Source organism: Helobdella robusta (assembly GCF_000326865.2).
Source record: "Helobdella robusta unplaced genomic scaffold HELROscaffold_37, whole genome shotgun sequence".
Taxonomy (NCBI): domain Eukaryota; kingdom Metazoa; phylum Annelida; class Clitellata; order Rhynchobdellida; family Glossiphoniidae; genus Helobdella; species Helobdella robusta.
Window position 1 is genome coordinate 541,033 of NW_008704785.1, and position 15,927 is coordinate 556,959.

A 15,927-nucleotide genomic window follows, 5' to 3' on the forward strand; every position below is an offset into this window, starting at 1 on the left:
ACGAAAACTGACTCTAGGCGTTTCGGAGAAAGTGACGAAGGCGACCCTGATTTTTCCGTTGGAGACAGGCAGCCTGGCCACTACGTCGTGGATGAATTTCTTGATCAGGATAAAATTGCTTGGCCCTACACTACGACTCGTATCTACCGCGAATAACAGATCCAATTCTTCTTCGAAGCCTTTGAATTTTAGTTATTGTTAGGTATCAGTAATGCTCCGGCCGGTTTTGCTATCATTAGCCTACTTTGAAAATAAATAATCTTCAAATAAATAGGTCTGTTTTTGTTAATTTTATTTTAAAATAGATAAATGAGATAGATGGATAGATGGATGGATGGTTAGATAGGTCGGCAAACGGACAGAAAGACAAACAGTCAGACAAACCGACAGATAGATATATGATAGATAGATAGAAATATATATAAACAGTCAGACAGACAGATAGAAAGGCTGTCAGACAGGTGAATAAATAGACAGACATATAAAATAATTTTAATAAAAATACAGGCAGATGAACGAATAAAATAAAACGAACGACACCTTTTTCGCAGTTGACTCCAGTGTAGCCATCCATGCAAGTGCACGCGTATGACCGCATGCCATCTGTGCACGTGCCTTTGTTCTTGCACGGATTAGGATCACAGCTGTTCCCATCTTTGTGACGTCATCAAAATAATAATAATAATAGTAATAATTAATGTTATGATGATGCTTGCTTGTATTATAATAATTATTAATTTAAATAGTAGAAGAACTGCATAAAAATAGTTCACACATACACACACATGCACTCATACACCAAACACTCACACGCACACGCACAACACACGCCACAAACGAAAATTATTATTTAAAATAAATCAATAATAAGGCATCTCTGGTTGAAAAAAGGGGATTACGACATCCTCAAAATTTAAAAATAACTGTCAGTGACGTCATAAGAAGCAAATCTAAAAATAACCGTCGATGATGTCATCAATGATGTCAGCGGCGATCTCGCTGAGGTTTGAGAAGTCGTCATCCACTGTGTACATGTACTCGCCGACGACCTGCTTGAAGAGCTTCGACCTCAAGACGTGGGGACCGACGAAGATGATGAGACTGTTGGTTTCGTTCTTGCACCTGAGGGCGCTTTCTAAGATGCGATCGTGCTGCTGGCCGAACGTTCCGTGCGAGTTTGTGATGAAGACGATGGCGTTCGTGGCGTCGCTTCTGTCGCCACGGCTTCTTAGGAAGACTGATTTGCGAACTGTGTGTGAGTTGTGGTGGCGGTGATGGTCAAGAGGAAGACAATGATGAAGATGAAGATGATGACAAATTATTCGAATGATGATGAAGATGACGATTTTTTAGTAGATGTCTAAATGGTGAGGGGAGATTGCTGAGAGCAATTAAGAAAGAGGCTGCTACAGTTGAGTCAGTTATTTCAGACTAAGCGTCATTTTAATAGATATAAATTGCGTGCCAGTTGGGCGTGATGTGGTTGGTTATTAATTACGGTGACGAATTCAATTTCAACTTTTATTTTCAAGACACGTGCAACCGATTACAATGTTTGCGGTATTTTTAATTTAAAAATTTAATTTAAAAATTTACGATAAGAATTTTATTAAGATTAACGACATGGCCTAAAAGTAAAAGTTCCATTAAAAAAAGTTTAAAAAAACGTGGCTAAAGAACAAAAAACCAACAAACCTTTATCAAATATCTCAACAAAATCCGGCTGTCCGGACTCATACGGAATATCCTGAAGTTCACTTTTAATCTTGGCCCCACTAAAATATTTATCCAGATACATATAAACAAAGGTTCTGTAGCCATAAACAGCAGTGGCAACTCTTGTCGCGTCCTTCCCTACGTTCAGCTGGTCGACCAGCACCCCTTCGAAATCAAGAATTTTGTAGAAGTTTCTTTCGGAAATCTCACTGGAACCGTCAATTACAAAGGTTAAGTCCAGTTTTGATGAGCATCCTGAAGAATGTGTGCGTGTAGTTGCGTGCGTGCGTGTGTGTGCCTGTGTGCGCGCGTGTGTGTGTATTATCAATCATTTACGATTGTTTTTCTTTCTTATTAATTAGAGGTAAAACACAACACAAAACACACAGCGTAGATATTGTATAAGTTATTTCCAATGTTTCCAAGACGTAAAAAGTTTAACGATTGAAAGCCAACAAACTCATCCATCCAACACAGCAGACAGTTGACGCGTTGAAACATTCCTCAAAATAACGAACACGCCTGCATGTAATTTATTTATAATGGTTCCTCCGTGTGACATCGTAAGAAGATAACAAGATTGTGACCGATTCAACGTTTATTTACTGAATCAAGTTTTTTCCCAGCAGACTTTTTAGCTATTAATATACTCTTTCAATCTCAATATAAATGGGACACTTGAATGGGACAGTAACCTGAGTTATACATAAACAAAACATAGACACACACATACATACATTCACAGAAACAAACACTCACACAAACGAAAATCTCACATGTATACAAACACACCCACACACATATACAAATATTAAAGAAAGAACGAGCAAATGAATGAATGAATGAACGAATGAATGAGCGTATAAGCGAATAAATGAAAATGAGTGTAAGAACAAATTAATGAACAAACGAATGAACGAACGAACGAACGAACGAACGAACTTTTGGAGCAATCCTTGCCACAGAAACCAGAGAGGCACTTGCACGAGAAGTCGTTGATCTCTTCCATACACCTCCCTCCATTTTTGCATCGGTCGAAACCGATACATTGCCGTTTTTCTGGCAACATGTAAAAATAAATTTTTAATTTTTTAAAATTTATAACATAAATAAATAACCATACCAGTGTTGTAGCTACTACTACTACTACTATACTACTACTACTACCCCTACCACTACTACTATTACTACTGCTGTTGCTGCTGCTGTTGCTGCTTTGAACCACTAAACTACACCATCAAGTTGCAAAGTATATACAGATATCCCAATCAAACAATAACCTTCACAAATGTCCTTGAAAACCTTTCTGATGGCTGTCAAGGAGTCCGTGGTGTCATCGGTGAAGAGGAAGTCAGTCTCGGGGTTCTCGGTCAGTTGCTGCAGCTGCCTCTTGAACTTCGGTTTGACAGAAACGCCGACACCTTCAGCGTTTGAAACGTTTGTCAGTTACGATGTTGTTGTTGTTGTTGTTGTGGTTGTTGTTGTTGGTTGTGGTTTCGATGTTAGTGAATTTTTAAAATTGGAAAAAAAATGTTTGTAGTTTAGAATCGCTAAATGAAGTTCCCTAACAGCAGCCATGCATTCCACGCAAAAAATCATCCACTCCCTCCTACCAACCGGTCAAATGCAGGCCGTAATATCTAGGCTGCGCTGGCCGACCATCCAAAAAATTGCCCCACCAATGCCCGCCGGTAATGAGAACCACGTGACGTCTGACGTTTGACCTATTTTCAGTAATTGACCCAAATACCTCATCGACGAGAGTGTCCATGAAGTCGAGAGAGACGTAGTTGTGGTCGTCGTAGTAGAGGGCGTTGATGGTGGCCAGCACGTCCGCGCGACCACCAGTCTCGTTCAGGAATCTTTCTACTATTGGTTTCTTGCCCAGGGTCATGACCCCGAACCTTATCTGGGGGTGAGAATGCCGATAGGAGTAGTTCAGCATCAAGTATTATCAACAGACATAAAATATTCATAGCGAATTATTGTAGAATCATCATCATGACCACCAATGATATCATAATCATCATCACCTTATCGTAACCATCATCATCAACATCATCATCATCGTCATCATCACCACCTCATCATTATCCAGTGGCAGATCTGAAACGACGTCGATGAGTTCCTTCTGGATCCTGCTGAAGTTCTTCCGGCCCATGCTGGAGGTGGCGTCAACCACGAGAACCACATTGGCGGTCACGTGGTACACTGGTCGATGGAAGGATCGTGTTTCATTCGTTCATTTCAAACAGCGGTAAAAGTAGTAGCAGCATCAACAGCAGTAGTAGTAGCAGCAGCAGCATCAGCAGTTGTAGTAGTACCAGCAGCAGCAGTAGTAGTAGTAGTAGCAGCAGTAGTAGTAGCAGCAGCAGTAGTAGTAGTAGTAGTAGCAGGAGTGGTAGTTGTAGTAGTAACAGCAGCAAGCAGCAATCAGAAGTACGAGTAGAATTTATTTAAATGGTTGAACAATAAATATAAATTTACACATAAAAACAACGAACCATGTTGGCAGTTTTTACCGCCATGCCCCTTGCTGCAGATGCACGTGTAGTCGTGCAAGCCATCCACGCAGTCGCCATTGTTCTGGCAGGGGTTAGGGTTGCAGAGGTCAGTTTCTGTTCAATTTCAATAAATGATTATCGTGCTTTTTTTTGTAACAGTTGTGTGTTAATGCTTGTTGCATTTATTCTTTGCGTACGTCAATTGGAGAATATAAAATATCACAAAAAATTACACAACATCCACGAGCAAAAAATAAAAAAACAAACAGACAGACAAAGAGACAGACAGACAGACAGAGAGGCAGACAGAGAGACAGACAGATAAACAGATTAGCGAGCGCACATACCATCTAAAACATGACTAATAAGCCGATCGGTGACTTCATTGAGGTCATTGAAACTGTTGCTGTACAATCTCCCGCCCTTTTCAGTAGCCATGCGAAACATCAGCAACCTCTCCTCCTCATTCTCTGGCTCGATGACCATCGACACGATGTGAACCCCGTGACCTCTAGCCTCTCTGACCTCCTTCATGACCTCTCTTGTCCGAGCGTCCACGATCCCTCTGCCGAGGATGACAAGAATCTTGCGCGCATCTTCTCTGTGCCCCTTTTCGATGAGGAATAGTTCTTGGTAGGCGTGTCTGACGGCAGCCGCCAAGTAGCAGTGGCCGTTCGTGTAGTAGATGCTGTCCACGTAGTTCAGCAGCTCCTCCTTGCTCGTGTAGTCGTTGAAGTAAGAGTGCGTGAAGGCACTGGATCCGTACCTCATCAGAGATATCTGCAGGCCGCAGTAGTTCGTGTCGAGCTTGCTCAAGAAGTCCTGCTCGCGTTTAAGTTTGAATATTTACATCTGACATTCTTCATAGTTTAGAAAGAAATTTTCAAAATTATTACATTTTAAATATTTCTCCAAAATTAAATACAATCGCATAGACAATTTGCATTAGTCACAGTATTGTTATTATATTTCTTCATTTACAATTCTCCAACATTTCTCAGAAGTATAAAGAAGGCACGGCAGACAGATGGCATGGCACGTGACAGATGGGATCTGTTTGTATTCGAACACGGTCAGTGAAATAGCACTGCCAGGCATCTTAGCCACTGCACCATCGTCAAATAATCCAGATTTATAAAAAAATATTAAACTGGGGCCAGCCACCTTAACAAAATCTTTCATGTGGCCGAAGTTGACTTCACCGACATTTATCGAAGTTTCCAGGGCAAACACCACATCCGTCTTAGGACCACATCCTAGAAAAAAACAATTTTCACAAAAAAATGTTAGCTCCACTTTTATGACAATCTATGAAAACTGAGAGGTGAGATAAATGAATGGTGTTTGTAAAAACCATTAAAAAATATCTACACGTAACATTCCTGATGATGTATTGTTTAGAACAATATTATATTTTTTCAAAAAAAAAAAAATTTTTTTTTATACTTAATTGAATATAATTCGAATAAATAAATAAACGTTATTCAAATAAATAATTGAGTGAATGAATGAATGAATGAATGAACGAACGAACGAATGAATGAACGAATGAACTAATGAACAAATAAACGAACCAAAAAACAAAACAAACGTTTAGAGCAATCTCTCTTTGTGAAGGAATCATCGCAGACGCAATAATACTGGTTAAGATGCGATCTACACTTCCCGCCATTTTTACACGGATTTATGGCGCAAATGTCGTCATCTGAGTAGGGATGTGTTGATAACGTAGGGTTGTTTAAATGATGACGACGACGACGAAGATGATGGTGTTATTGAGATGATGATAACATGATAAAGATAGCGAAGAAAAATTATGACGATGTTGACGACGAGAATGATGATGACGAGGATGATGATGACGAAGATGATGAAGATGGTGATGAGAGAGAGAGAGAGAGAAAGAGAGAGAGAAAGAGAGAGAAAGAGAAAGAGAGAGACGACAATAAATCATGAAAAGTTAAGGATGGAAAGATGGATTGAAAGTGGAGTTGAAAGAAGTTTCAATGCCAAATGGAATGTAGAACTTTAAATTTATTTATTTACTCAAGTTATATACGCGCTATATTATGTAAATATGTAACACGTGTGTTGTACACACACACACACACACACACACACACACACACACACACACAAAACACACATACACACGCACAGCAAAACAACAACTTGTGTATTTATATATTAACATCAACGTGATTTTATTGAAGTAATAGTAACACTATATGTATGTGCGATATGGTGTGATATGACATGATTTGATATATGATTATATGGTATGATATACGGTAATATATATTAAGTATGATATACGGTATGATGTATTAGGTATGATATACGAAATGACACATGATTTTGAGATTAGTGAGATTTAGAAACTATACTAATAATAACGAGATGTGATATGATATACCTGAAAATGTATCAGATATACAAATAATGATGAATAGATACAAGAGCGATGATATAAATAGATATATACACTGATAACGCATACAAGTAGAAGAAATAAATACAGATATACAATGACGATATATCATGATATAACTGTATCATACTTTCACAAAGTCTGTTGATAAACGCGCTGGCCAAATCAACTAAATCTTCAGTACTGTCAACAAATTCCACCATTTGGTCGGTTGGCTCACTGGCTAGTTCCATTAGATCTTTCTAATGTGTGTGTGTGCGTGTGTGTGTGTACGTATGGTGTGTGTGCGTGTGTGTGTGTGGGGGGGGTGGTGTGTGTAGTGTGTGTGGTGTGTGTGGTGTGTGGCGTGTTTTTTACTTATGTAATAATGATTGATCTAGTTATCTGCTTATGTCTGCTTTAGTCTAATTTGCTAAGGCCTATTGAATGTCAACTCTTAGTATTGTTTGTTTGTGTGTGTGTGTGTGTATATGTGTATGTGTGTGCGTGGTGTGTGTGTGTGTGGTGTGTGAATGCATACTTGCAAGTGTACATTTGTGTACATTTAAATAAAAAATCTTTTTTTTCAGATTTTAGAATGTAATTTTTGAGTGTTCATAATACAAGGTTACTATAAGGAACTGTGTGTGTGTGTGTTTGTGTTTATGTATGTGCGTGTGCGTGAACAATCTCAAAGAATGAACGAATGAATAAATGAGTGAGTAAATGAGTGAAAGAGAGAGAGAGAGAAAGAGGAGAGAGAGAGAGAGAGAGAGTGAATGAGTGAGTGATTTAATAATGTAATGCCTCGTTCTGTAGGATGCAACAGTCGTGATATGATATACGAATAATTCAAAACCATCGTAAAAAACATTCAAAGGTTGGAATGGCCTCATCGCTATCTTCATCATCGTCGTCTTCATCGCCACCACGGGCAAGCAAACAAACAAACACACACGCGCGCACACACACACACACAAACAACCAAACATCAACAACCTTATTACTAAAATGAAAATTAACTCCTATTGCCGATACAATAGCTCCTGTGGCTTTGAGCAGTCTGGCTTCTGGAACTGTCAACTCGACATTTCTGCATGAAGGTGACGTCATTTCCTCTTAATAACTTCGTCTAGATTTAGTTCGTCTATCACTTGGTCTAATTTGTTATGTCTAGACTTATATTGTCTGAAGTCTGTTCGTATTCCATTCTCATTTTTATCATGGGTTATAACGAAATTTTGCAAGTTCTCAGATTTAATAAAATTATAATTAGGATTAAACTTCGATGGGATGGAAACATTGTACAAGATGAACTTTCAACAAGATGAACAAATTCATCAGGAAGAACCTGTTCGAGAGGCCATCCGTGATGAGAAGTACGATGTCTGGGACGTTTGGTCTGTTGTAGGGAGAGTCCAAGACCTGCAGACGTTTGCAAAAAGCGGGAAAATAAAGATGGTGGTAAAATTATGATGTTAAAACTAGCCGATGATGATGTTGGTTGCTGGTAATAACAAAACAACAACAACAACGACGACAACAACGACGACAACATCAACAACAACAACATCAACAACAACGACAACATCAATGCATCCACATCAGCAACATCAACAACGACATCATCAACAACAACAACAACAACGACATCATCAACAACAACAGCAACAACGACATCATCAACAACAACAACGAACCAAAAATATAGTATACTTCTACTAACATTAGTTCTGACCTCATGGAGGCCAGCGTATATGTTTGTACCGCCTTTGTAGTGTTGTAAGCCTGGGAATAATATTTCGATGCAAGCAACAAAACAACAACAACAAAGTTTAGGTTTACATCAGCAACAATAACAGCAAAAACATCAACAACAAACACAACATCAACTACAACAACAACAACAACAAAAACATCATCAACAACAACATCAACAACAACATCAACAACAACAAAAACATCAATAACAACATCAACAACAACAATATCAACAAAAAAATCAGCAACAACAATATCAACAACAACAACAACAACATCAACAACAACAAAATCAACATCAACAACAATATCAACAACTTGCAATCCAGTTTGAAGCGTTGAAGTGAGCCTTGTAGTGCAAGTCGAAATGCGTGTAGGCTGCATCGCTGAATGCAACTGCTGCTATCCTAAACGAATCTAATGGACATCATCATCTTCTATTTTATCATCACCATCATTATTATTATTATTATTATTATTATTATTATTATTATTATTATTATTATTATTATTATTATTATTATTATTATTATTATTATTAATGATCGTTATTGTTATTATTATTATTATCGCACACACACACAATTACGCACGTACAACCACACATATGCAAATACACATAAGCATAAAAAATATATAAACACAGTCCAACAAACATATAAACACATTCAAACAAACATATAAACACACTCAAACAAACATACATACATACAAACATACAAAAAGCAAACATACAAACTTACATACATACACACATACACAGGACAATATACAAACAAACCATTTTTCAATAAAACATACATACATACAAACATACATACACATTACATACACACATAAACAAGACAACATACAAACAAACCATTCTTCAACTCGAGCTGATGTGAGATGTACTGGATAAACGTTACGATATTGTAGAAATCTCTGTAACTTATGCTATCTGACGTGTCGACTAGGAACACTAAGTCCGCCTTGCCTAAACATTCTGTAAAAGTTGAATTGAAAAAAAGTTACACACACACACCACACACACACACACACCACACACACACACGCGCGCCAAATATACAAACATACAGACAAACATACATACAATTTATTTAAGAAATGCCGTCTAACGAAAATCAGGTTTCCTTCTCTCGAGATCGGCATAAGGACCGTAGTCAAAAAACCTGTAAACATTCGGTGGCTTTGTAGTCGTCGTCGTCTTCATTAGTGTCGTCGGCTGTGTGGCGCGTGTAGTCGTAGTGGTAGTAGTAGTAGTAGTGGTAGTAGTAGTAGTGGTAGTAGTAGTAGTTGTTGTTGTAATAGTAGTAGTTGTTATTCTTGGTGTTTTAGGTGCTTTTGTTGATTTTGGTGGTCTCGTTACAATACGTTTTGTCGAAATTACTGCAAGTATTGTAGTAGTAGTAGTAGTGGTTGTTGTTGTAGGTGCAGTTGCTGGTATCGTAACTGTAGTAGTAGTAGTAGTAGTAGTAGTAGTAGTAGTAGTAGTAGTAGTTGTTGTTGTTGTTGCAGTAGTAGTAGTTGTAGTAGTAGTTGTAGTAGTTGTTGTTGGTTTAGTAGTAGTAGTAGTTGTAGTAGTAGTTGTTGGTTTGGTAGTAGTAGTAGCTTTGGTGGTAGGTGGGGCGGTTATTATCTTAGCAGTTTCCGTTGTTAATGTCGAGTTGAGTAGACTGGCCCAGAAAGAATCAGCGACCTCCTTCTTCTTCTTATCTCCTGAGCTAGAGTCTGCGTAGTCGTCGTCGTCCTCTTCCAGCTTTTTAACTCTGGTGACGCCTGGTTAAATTGACCAGACATCGAAAAAAAAATTTGCTTTTTCAGTGTATTTTATATTTATTTCAGATACATTCTTAAATTTCAGCCATTCACTATCGTCGTCATCATCAACAACATCATTATCATCATCAGCAACAACATCATCATCAGCAACAACATCAACAGCAGCAACAACAACATTAACATTACCTCCACTCCCGCCATCATTATCAGCACTGCCACCATCTCCGCTTGCTTCTGCATCATTCAACAATTCCGGATATACCAAGTCCAGATCTGTATGTGTTTGTATATATGGATATATCTATCTATCTGTCTATCTATCTATCTGTCTATCTATCTGTCTATCTATCTATCTATCTATCTATCTATCTATCTATCTATCTATCTATCTATCTATCTATCTATCTATCTATCTATCTATCTATCGAACGATCCATTTATTCATCCATTCTTCCATCCATCCATCCTTCCCTCCATCTTTCCATCCATCCATCTATCTATCCGTCTGCCATTTTAGTTATTATTAAAAACAGGTTTTTAAATATAAGTTTTAAAACGTTGTTGTTCTTAAAATAGACCAATCATTCCTATCCATCCATTCATTCGTTCGTTCCCATTCATTCATTCATTTTTTCATTCATTTATTCGTTCGTTCGTTCGTCATGTACGGCACGCTTAAATATTTTACATTTTAAAATAAAACATTTTTCAAATAGTTTTAACACACGCAAACATACACACACATACACACGCACATATGCATGAATCCCTATATGTGTACTTATGTGTATATGTGTGTGTCTGATGGTTGAATATATATATTAGGTATATGACTTCAGAACAACACATGCATGGGATACCATCAATTGATGAATTTTTATTGTAAAAACACAAAACCATATCAAAATTATTAAAAAAGTTGAAAAATGTCACCCACTAAACATTTTAAAGTTTTTAAAAAAATTGCCATTTGTCAATTATTTCAAGTATGGTTTCATAAACTTTTATTTGTAAAAATAAAACGTAAATTTAGTTTCTCAGATGAGTGGCAAAGAGGAGCAATATCTTGTAGAACTTCTATTGTTCTTTCTGCACACACATTGCTGCGTTGAGTGTGTATGGAAGATGGACTTTGAGACCAATGAGTTTGAAAACAGCGCAACGCCTTAGGATATTCATTAACAGCATATAAAAGAAATTCATATTGTTCAGTTCTGTAATAATGATCACTAAACCAAGCATCACTCCATTGTCCACAGATAAATTCACACAATTTCTGAAGGTTCTTTCGTTCATCAGGCAATAGTATGAAAGCCAACAATGAAAAATTGCTCGAGAATTCCATCGAGCATTGCTGATGCCAGGGAGTGCTTTAAAATTAACTTTTGGCATTTGTTGAAAAATTCTTAAAATGCTTGAAAACGCAAATTAGATGGTGCAAAAACTTCATATCATCTCTCCAGCCTACTTCCTGTTCTTTTAGATTTGGAGTACATTTCTTTGCTTTACTTTCAAAATCTTTTTTTAACATTTCATAATCTTTAAGTATCTTACTCACAAATGGATAATTCATGTTAGGAGACTCAGTTGAATCGCCAAGCAATGCATCACACACGTGTCTAAGAACACGATCAAGTATGTGGTGCTGACAACCTATAAAAACTGGCGCAGATTCACCGTGTTGAACAAAAAGTTTCTGAAGTCTCACCACAACACCAGACTTTGACCCAGTATTAACATTTGTAGTGTCTGACACTATCATCTTTATAGCTGCCCATAGATTATAATCATCCAACGTTTTTTGAATAGCAGATGCAATAGTAGTAGCTTTTCGAACTGACAGCTTCCCAGATTGTACTAATGAAACCGCACTAAATGTAGACTGTTGAGATTGCTTCAGATGTGTGCTTTGATCAAAGCTTTCAATGGATTACTGTGTTGCTTCAGAGTCATCAGAACTACTTTGAGAATCTTCTTTGTCACTTGAGTCATTAGAACATTTTTCAAAACTGTCTTTTTGTTCTAGTTTATCATTAACTTTTCCAGCAATTTTTCGTTTTGATGGGTGAATTGTATTCTGACTGGCATTTTTTGTTGTTGCATATCCTGTCTTACCTCTACTCTGAATTTGAATTTGGTAAAATTTTTTGTCTTCTGCACATAGCCATTGACTAGTTTTGTTTGTGACATCAAACAACTTATCAAATTGCTCACGCATGTCACCAACAGGTTTTTTCAAATGAGTATCATACTTTTTAAGTAAAGTTTCAATTTTTCTGCCTACTGAATGCAAACATAGTATTGGAAAATTCAACAAGCTCCACAATTGCTCTATTTCTTGTCTGAGTGTTGTAATTCTTTTTAATCTAGACTTTTCAGTAGAGGCCAAGCCTAAGTAGCGACCAATTATCATCCACTCTTTTGGCATTCTGGAATGTGAATACAAAGGTTTGATCCCAATGCTGATTTTGTTTCTTCTCTTAAGAGTGTTTTGAAATTTTTTCAAATTACTTGACCATTTGTCTTTATTTTTAGTAACAGAAAGTGAAGATTGTTTATAAGACATTTTCCAAAATGAAACGATGTAAAATTAAAATAATTGTTTAAACTGGATTAAAATGCAGAAACACAACATGGAGAACAGAAAAATGAAATTTAATTGTAAACAATAAGATTAAAAGTGAACTTAAGAAAAACGAAAAAAATGGATTATTTGCAAACTAAAAAATCTGTTGGTGGGTGAACTTTTTCAACAAAAATAATGAATTTTCGCTATATTTATTATTTTTATATAAAAGTTCATCAAACTTTGGCATGCTGATTTCAATTTTACAAAATTTGTTTTTGAAGTCATATACCTAATATATATATATATATATATATATATATATATATATATATATATATATATATATGTGTGTGTGTGTGTGTGTGTGTGTGTGTGTGTGTGTGTGTGTGTGTACATGTGTACTTGCTTGATTGCTTCTTTTGAAGGCGTATCAAAAGTTGCGATGTAGGGAATGAATGTGTGAGTACGAGAGTCTTCATAGGCTTGTGTGATGGGATGAGTGTGTTTTAGTAACATTTCAAATGGCAAATGTTAAATTATTAATCTGATGAATGACTAGATGGATGGATGGCTAGATGGATGAATTAATAGATAGATAGATAGATAGATAGATAGATAGATAGATAGATAGATAGATAGATAGACAGACAGACAGACAGACAGACAGACAGTCAGACAGATGGATAGACGATAAATGATTATCACATTCATCACCACAACTGACCATCATCACAATCATCGCCACAACTGACCATCATCACAATCATCACCACAACTGACCATCATCTTCCTCAATTGAGGGAAGTCCATTGCAGACAAACGCGATGGTGACGAAGATGGCGACGATTATGAAATTGAAAGTACAGCGCACCATCATTTTTCCTTACTTTTTTATATTTAGTATCTTCGGTATCATGATAACATTGATGAATTAATTTATAATTAATAATATTGTAATATTGATCAGTAATATTGATCTATCCATTTCTCTATTTTATTTAGATTTTAATTTAAAGCTTCACAAATGCTTCATAATCACATCGCCATGATTAATAATTGATTTATAACTGATAATTTCCTATACAAACATCCAGCAAGAATGAAAATAATTTGAAAGTTAACAACAACTTATGTTAAAAACTTAAAAAAAAACTGGCTAGCAGATGTAAATTGTTTCAAAGAGAGAGAGAAAGAGAGAGAGAGAGGTGGGGGGGGGGGAAGAACGCAAAACAAGATATTTATATTTATCTATGTAGAGTATATATGTAAAATTTATTTAGTTATCAAATATACAGAATGTTTCAAGATGAATAGGAGATATGAAAACATAGTGGATACTATAAAAGACATGAAGAGATAAAGAAGAAGAAGAAGAAGAAAGTGAGAGAAAAACAGAAAAAGAGAAAGAAAGAAAGAGGAGAGATATTGAAATAAAGAAAAGATATATTTTTTAATTAGCGACGATTTTATGCATGGCAATAATATGGAAAGCAGTGCTACTTTTAACTGAATAACAAATAAATAGTTGTCAGAATGTATGAATGAGTCCGTATTCTAACCAATCGATTATCGGATATTTTGACAGACTCGATATCCAACTCGTCAAAAAATGCCGATGACGCTGATGATGACGTAAATGATGACGTCAATTGAAATTTTTTTGACCAGTTAACAAAGCAGCCAGCTAAACATATAACCAACCAACTTGACGATCAAGGGATCAAATTAGGCACCTGAGAGATGTTTGTTGATGTTGATGATGATTTGTTGATGATGTTGTTTCCTGTTAATGTTGTTGTTGTTGTTGTTGTTGAATAATTATAATTTACATGATTCATAAAAGAGAAATAAAATAAAAACCTCTGCGGACAAAAATTAGCAGACAGACAGATAAAAATGTTTCAAAAGGAATCAATCAAAAGATAATTTTGCAATAAAAAATAAATAAAAATAAATAAATATATATGAAAGAATAAATATAAATATATTCGAAAATAAATTTTATTATCCAACTTAAAATAACTAAAATTCCTAACTCAACTCGTAGACAGCGAACACAGGCTAAAAAAATTCATTTTTCCTTTAACAAAAAAAAACAATAAAATGAACTCGACAAACGAATAATCTAACTAATTAATCAATTATTAATAAAGGAAAAAATAACTTAATTAAAATAACAACTAGAAATTAAAAAACTAAATAATTAAACTAATTAGATTAACTATGAAACCATCTGCGAAGGAGAATAGGACGGAGAAAAAAATATAGTTAGGAAACGGTTAGGCTTAACACGTCAGCAGATGACACACGGTTACATAAAATCACACAACAAAAGATGCACATATCTATGTATCCATCCGTATGTACATTCATCCACCCATCTATTCATTCATTCAATCATTATAAATATATATATATATATATTCATTCATTCATTCATTCAATCATTCATCCAACCACTTATACATTCATATCTGTAAATCATCTTCAAAAAGATTATAGTTTATGTAAAGTTACGTAACGTTTACGTACGCTCACACAATATTGCGCACACACACACACACACAAACACACACATACACACAGACACGAGTGTGTATGAATGTTGGTTTTTGTGCGTGTGTGTATTTGTGTGTACGTGTGTTTGCATGTTTGTCTGTGTGTGCGCGTTTTCGCTCTCAAACATATGTACCTAATTTCATTTTTCAATGATAAATCACAACAAAAAAACCTTCAAGTCTGCAACATCCATGTGATGTACCTCCATACATATATACATGCATACATACATAAATGCATACATTCATACATGCATACAAACATACATGCATACATACAAACATGCGTGCAGGCATGCACATACTGATAAAATATAACGGTAAATGTTAATATATAGACATACATACATAGAGAAAGAGAGAAAAAGAGAGAGAAAAGACAGAGAGAACGAAAGAAAGAGAGTTATTTTCTTAAATTTTACCCCGATGTTAACCTTTTGTTATAAAACGTCACGTCACACTGATTGAACAGTTGAACATTTGAACAAAAACGTTCCAAGCCAAGGATATAATTGAAACAAATTGATTGATTTATTAATTTTAATTACATTTCTACTCATTTTTTTTCAATTATTAGCGAGGTTTTGCGTTGTTTTTTAACTTTTAAAAAATAAAAAACGAAAAAAA

At 35.8% G+C, this 15,927-nt stretch overlaps 2 protein-coding genes across 2 annotated transcripts; both read right to left on the reverse strand.

The window, feature by feature from the left end:
• Positions 1-262: 262 nt before the first annotated feature.
• Positions 263-5,914, reverse strand: HELRODRAFT_83699 (hypothetical protein; the record flags this gene model as incomplete). Its single annotated transcript, XM_009023678.1, has 4 exons — positions 263-654; positions 2,659-2,775; positions 4,221-4,334; positions 5,812-5,914. Coding segments are annotated over 4 exons (726 nt in total), but the record flags the coding sequence as incomplete, so codon positions are not given.
• Positions 5,915-7,908: 1,994 nt separating this feature from the next.
• On the reverse strand, positions 7,909-13,619 carry HELRODRAFT_176266 (hypothetical protein; the record flags this gene model as incomplete). The annotated part of the gene is made up of 11 exons (XM_009023730.1): positions 7,909-8,055; positions 8,357-8,418; positions 8,710-8,808; positions 9,254-9,376; positions 9,511-9,616; positions 10,091-10,170; positions 10,360-10,446; positions 11,557-12,044; positions 12,108-12,652; positions 13,145-13,224; positions 13,523-13,619. 11 exons carry the CDS (start codon positions 13,617-13,619, stop codon positions 7,909-7,911), a joined length of 1,914 nt encoding a protein of 637 aa, XP_009021978.1.
• Positions 13,620-15,927: the final 2,308 nt, after the last annotated feature.